At 36.1% G+C, this 5,801-nt stretch overlaps 1 protein-coding gene across 1 annotated transcript; it reads left to right on the top strand.

The window, feature by feature from the left end:
- The first annotated feature begins 178 nt into the window (after positions 1–178).
- LOC100639198 (DNA-directed RNA polymerase, mitochondrial-like) lies at positions 179–5,049 on the top strand. The gene is made up of 22 exons (XM_020000473.1): positions 179–324; positions 365–406; positions 462–544; positions 693–907; positions 1,719–1,846; positions 1,901–2,001; positions 2,052–2,172; positions 2,229–2,313; positions 2,399–2,510; positions 2,682–2,760; positions 2,842–2,964; positions 3,011–3,133; positions 3,219–3,302; positions 3,352–3,420; positions 3,486–3,599; positions 3,647–3,760; positions 3,806–3,957; positions 4,115–4,187; positions 4,245–4,333; positions 4,423–4,484; positions 4,530–4,814; positions 4,996–5,049. Exons 4-21 carry the CDS (start codon positions 781–783, stop codon positions 4,577–4,579), a joined length of 1,806 nt encoding a protein of 601 aa, XP_019856032.1. The 5' UTR covers positions 179–324; positions 365–406; positions 462–544; positions 693–780; the 3' UTR covers positions 4,580–4,814; positions 4,996–5,049.
- Positions 5,050–5,801: the final 752 nt, after the last annotated feature.

Raw genomic sequence — 5,801 nt, 5'->3', positions numbered from 1 at the left:
CTCTCTCTCTCTCTCTCTCTCTCTCTCCCCCTCTCTTTCTTTCTCTCTCTCTCTCTCTCTCTCTCTCTCTCCCCCCTCTCTTTCTCTCTCTCTCTCTCTCTCTCTCTCTCTCTCTCTCTCTCTCTCTCTCTCTCTCTCTCTCTCTCTCTCACTCTCTCTCTCTCTCTCTCTCTCTCTCTCTCTCTCTCTCTTCAGATATTGTATGTCTACAAAGATTATTTTGAGCATATCCAGGGTTTGTTTGTCAGTTCGAAAAAGCTTGAGAAATCTCCGAGAGAAATATGGCAGGAAATTAAAGAGAATCATTACGCCAATGGAACCTTGGTAAGCGAAATAAACTAATAAATAATAATAATAAAATTAGGAACCACATATTTTGCCTTGGCCTCGTAAAGTCGGATTTCTTGTAAGTACTATGAGTATGTCATGTGACTGTGTGGTCATGTGATGCTATCCTTCAGGTGGGGTCTTGCCTTATCGATATCATATTGTCCACTCTTAAGCTGCCCAAAGATGCTGCTGCTTATAAAACTGATGATGAAAGGTTAGTAAATCATAGGATACTTTAGGATATTACTAGTATACTGTTGCTTTGGATGTTTATGCCATCCTTTGGCATAATTATTATTAGCATAACTTAGGATATTCTTAGTATATTATTTGTATAACTTTGTATATTATATTTCTCACAGTGTTGGTGAGTTTGCGTTCAAGCACACCTATATCCAAGTTAAAGAAAGAAAACATGGTCACGTAGCAGTTCAATATTCACTGTACAGAATGTACACTAGATTAAGGAATAAAGCAGCTGCTATGTCCTTTAATATGGACTCGTCTGAAATACCAATGAGGGTACCACCTCAGCCTTGGACTGATGCTACTAATGGAGCATTTTTATTGACACCTTGTAAGGGAGAGATATATCTCCATGTGTTCAATATTTATGTTTTAAAATGGCCATAACTTGAAAAATTTAAGTCGGAATCAGCTCAAACTTTCTACACAGCATAAGTACATCAATATGTATCAGAAAATGTAATAAAAATTTGGGATGATTTTTTAGCCATTTTTCCGAAAAAACCATGGTCTATAGCCTTGGGTATTTTTCAAATTTTGGCCTATTTCTTAAAATGGCAGTAACTTGAAAAATTTAAGTCGGAATCAGCTCAAACTTTCTACACAGCATAAGGGGATCAATATGTATCAGAAAATGTGATAAAAATTGGGGGTCATTTTTTAGCCATTTTTCCGAAAAAACCATGGGCTATAGCCTTGGGTATTTTTTAGATTTTGGCCTATTTCTTAAATTGGCCGTAACTTAAAAAATTTAAGTCGGAATCAGCTCAAACTTTGTACACAGCATAAGGATGTTAATATGTATCAGAAAATGTAATAAAAATTGGGGGTCATTTTTTAGCCATTTTTCCGAAAAAACCATGGGCTATAGCCTTGGGTATTTTTTAGATTTTGGCCTATTTCTTAAATTGGCCGTAACTTAAAAAATTTAAGTCGGAATCAGCTCAAACTTTGTACACAGCATAAGGACGTTAATATGTATCAGAAAATGTAATAAAAATTGGGGGTCATTTTTTAGCCATTTTTTGAAAAAACCATGGGCTATAGCCTTGGGTATTTTTCAAATTTTGGCCTATTTCTTAAATTGGCCGTACATGTGCATGTAGTGGTATAAGATGTTTCTAATTATATTTTAATTTTAGCTTCTGTGGTTCGTACACATTATGACTCATTCCACCAGCAGCTGCTACTAAAAGCAGCTGACAGCTTGTCACCAGTTCTGGACTCACTGAACTATCTCAGTTTGTATCCCTGGAGGGTTAATAATAGAGTGAGGAGGAAAGGACTTTTAAAATACTTTTATATTGATATTGTCCTCTTCCAGATTTTAGACATGGCCATTGACATATTTAATCAAGGAGGCGACAAGAGTCTTGATATCCCGACTGACGAACTATTTGATAAACCTTTACCAAAATACATCAAGTGAGTCTCGTCTTTGTTGTTACTCTTATTATTCCAGCTGCTGTTTTTAGGGATATTGATGAAGAGACAAGGAAAAAAATTTATAAAGAGAGGTTCGCTATTAAAAAAGAAAACGCAGAGAATTTCTCTTTGAAAATGACTTTACTCTACAACCTGTCTATGTGCAATCATGTAAGATTATTTATAATTATTCATAATAGTTCATGTACATATACTTTTTATTTTAGTTCCGTGACTGTCTGTTCTGGTTACCTCACAACATGGACTTCAGAGGACGAGTGTATCCCATACCACCTCATCTCAGTCACATGTGTAAGACCACACCTACTTAGTTACGCCCACCAATTACTCATTCCCATACCACATAATTCCATTCCTGTACCATCTTTTTCAACAGCTAGTGATCTTAGTCGTTCTCTACTTCAGTTTGGTGTTGGGCAGCCTCTTGGTAGAAGAGGGTTAGAGTGGCTTAAGATTCACATAGCAACTTTACATGGAGCAAAAAGCAAGTAAGTATATTCTCCTTTCTCTCTCTCTCTCTCTCTTTGATTTATGTTCAATTTGTATGTACGTACACATGTATTGGAGATATTTTTATGAAATTTGCATTTTTAAAGCAAGAAAATAGATGAAAAACTTCCCCGTAAAATTATGGTTTTTGTGTTTTTTTAATATTTTAGGAGTTCGTTAAATGAGAGGCTGGAGTATACTGATAGTATTATTGATGATATTGCTGACTCAGCAGACAAACCTTTAGAAGTGAGGGAGGGAGAGAGAGGAGAGAGAAAGGAGGCTAATGATTAATAGTCACTAGAATAAGTGGATAATTGGTTGTTACAGGGCAGAGGTTGGTGGAGAACAGCTGATGTTCCTTGGCAAACACTAGCAGCTAGTATGGAACTAATGGACGCCTTGAGATCTGGTGACCCTGAGAACTTTATATCTCATACGACCATCCATCAGGTAATGATGTAAATTGTCAAACTGGTTTGTCGACTTTTGTTAATAGGATGGATCTTGTAATGGCCTCCAGCATTACGCTGCTATGGGTAGGGACGTGTACGGAGCTCATCAAGTTAATCTGGTTCCTTCCGAGAAACCAGCTAACCTTTACGCTGAAGTAGCAAAACTTGTGAGTACAGTATATAGTATTGAATGTTAGGATATTGCTTGTATATTATTTGTATATTGTTTGGATATTGTTTGGATATTGTTAGGTTGATGAAAAGAGAAAGGTCGACGCTACGTCTGACAAAAATGTTGAAATTGCTAAAATATTGGAAGGAAAAGTTCACCGCAAAGTAAGAATTAAGAGTCACAAGTACTTGTACATTTTTTGTTCTCTCAAAGGTTGTGAAACAAACCGTCATGACTGTTGTTTATGGCGTTACCTTTGTAGGAGGAAGATTACAAATTGAAGTAAGTTATTCATTTATTTATTTAAACCGTCATTCTTTCTCTCTCTCTCTCTCTCTCTTCTTCAGAAACAGCTAAAGGGTACTATACCTGATAAGCACTTGTTCGAAGCCAGCAGCTACCTCTGTGGACTTGTGTTCGAGAGTCTCAGCGAAATGTTTGAAAGATCCAGAAAAATACAAGTACGTGACAGTATCAGTGACCACACCCAGTGACCATACCCACACAGGATTGGCTGGCTAGTTCCGCTAGAAAGATAGCACTTGCTGGTCACCCAACGCAATGGGTAACACCCATCGGCCTGCCTGTGGTACAACCTTATCACAGAAAATCAATCAAGAAGGTGGGCGGAATTGACCACGCCCAATATCACATGATATCGTTTTAGATCACTAGCAAGATCCAGCGTCTGCAGTTATTAAATAATTCCGATATCACTTTTCCACCAAATCCGGTCAAACAGAGAAGTGCCATGCCACCTAATTTCGTCCATTCACTTGATTCAACTCACATGATGCTGACTGCCCTAGACTGCCAGAAGTAAGAGGACATGAACTTATAACAGGAGAAAAGATTAATTATTGGGGTACCTGGAGCTTGCAGCTGCTATATTATGTACAGTATATTGTATTGTATTAAAAGTAGACAAGAAGCAGAATGAAGCTGTGTGTTACTAAATGTTTTTTGTTACTCTTAGGTCTGGTATTCCATTTGTGGCAGTCCATGACAGCTACTGGGCTCATGGCCGTAATATTGATGAAATGAATAAAGTAATATTAATAATATTAGATCTTTCTTAATTTCTCTCTGTCCCTCATTATTTTAAGTTTTGTAGAGAGCAATTTGTTGCTCTACACAGTCAACCAATTCTAAAGGATCTTGCAAATTTCTTTGAAGACAATTTTGGAGGATTACCGTAAGCAAAGTTACTATTTTAAGCAGCACTTTGTGCTATTTTTAGTAACACTGTTAGTATTTTTAGTAATGCTTGTTACTGCTTTCCAGGTACAAAACAAATAAAGAAGGAAAAATGGTCACGTCATTTTTAAAGGAATTACCTTCACAAGGTATGGGATGTACACGTACTTTTTGGGCTATTGTTTCATATTTAGGAGAACTGGATTTAAACTGCATCAAAGATTCAACTTATTTTTTCAGTTAAATTTATATTATTTATTATTCTTATATTATTATTATTATTATTATTATTATTTTATTATTATTAAATTAGTCGTTCAAATTTTTGTCGCATTATTTTACATTATCACTTCCACCTGTAAATTTGTGTTGCCACGGTTACTAGGCGCGAACGATTGAGGTTGAGAAGGAGTGATGGCAACTACTGATTCTTTGATATCTTTAGAGTACATCAACCTCTCTGATGTATTGCGACACTTGTGAGTCTAACTACTGTATCAATACTGCAGCCAATTTGTAATATAATATATAAAACATGTATATATACTTTTTGATGCACTGTGTATCCTGCTATTGTCTTATAATAGGCACTTCTCTTCACTATTGTTTAACTATATCTCATTTAATCCTTTTCTCTCCCTCTTTCTCCCTTTCCTCTAGGAAGCATTATATGTACAGGATCAGGAGGGAGAATGGGTTTGATTTGTCTGGTCCTGAAAAACCCTGGGGTGAATTCACAGCTGCTAAAGGAGTCAGTTCATTAATACAATTAAGCTACATCACGTCACATTATGATTTTATGCACCAGTAACATTAATCTATTTATGGGAATTTTTATTGTGATATAGGGATCCTATTATTTCAGTTATTATCAGGACCAGCTCCTTGAGAGTATGCTGGACTCCTACTCAAAGCACAGAGAAGGGAAGGTTTGTTAATATTGCCAAATTATATTACTTTATCCATCTCTCTCTGTCTCTCTCTTATTCCCAGGTTTTTGACAACATTTGTGAGCTTTTGGCCTCAAGACCAACTTTACTTGGAAGGTGACATAAACACAGGCTTATAAATCTTGTATTATATCCCTCCTTTTTCAATCTCTTCTCTTTCTTTTTAGGATAAGAGGACCTCTTGATCTACTGGAGCATCAAGAGGTTGAAGATAATGTCTCAAATGAGTCAACAAGACTCATACTGACAATTGCACAAATACTTATTCAAGAAGTTAGCCTCCAGCATTATGCATGATATATCTAAATATCTACTACAATCATATCTTCTATTTTTTTACATTATTTTTCAGAATGGTGTTTTCCTGAAATCTCTCAAGCCACTGACATCTCCTGCTGCATCACTGGAATCAAGCAAAGTTAGCAATTGAAAAACTACATTGTTTATTTATTATTAATTATGTTATCTTGAACGATAGGAGCATCTGGTAATTGACTCTGTGATAAACAAAGCAAT

The sequence above is a fragment of the Amphimedon queenslandica genome, unplaced genomic scaffold (genome assembly GCF_000090795.2).
Source record: "Amphimedon queenslandica unplaced genomic scaffold, v1.1 AMPQUscaffold_13183, whole genome shotgun sequence".
Classification (NCBI taxonomy): Eukaryota; Metazoa; Porifera; class Demospongiae; order Haplosclerida; family Niphatidae; genus Amphimedon; species Amphimedon queenslandica.
This window is presented reverse-complemented; position numbering and strand designations above follow the sequence as displayed.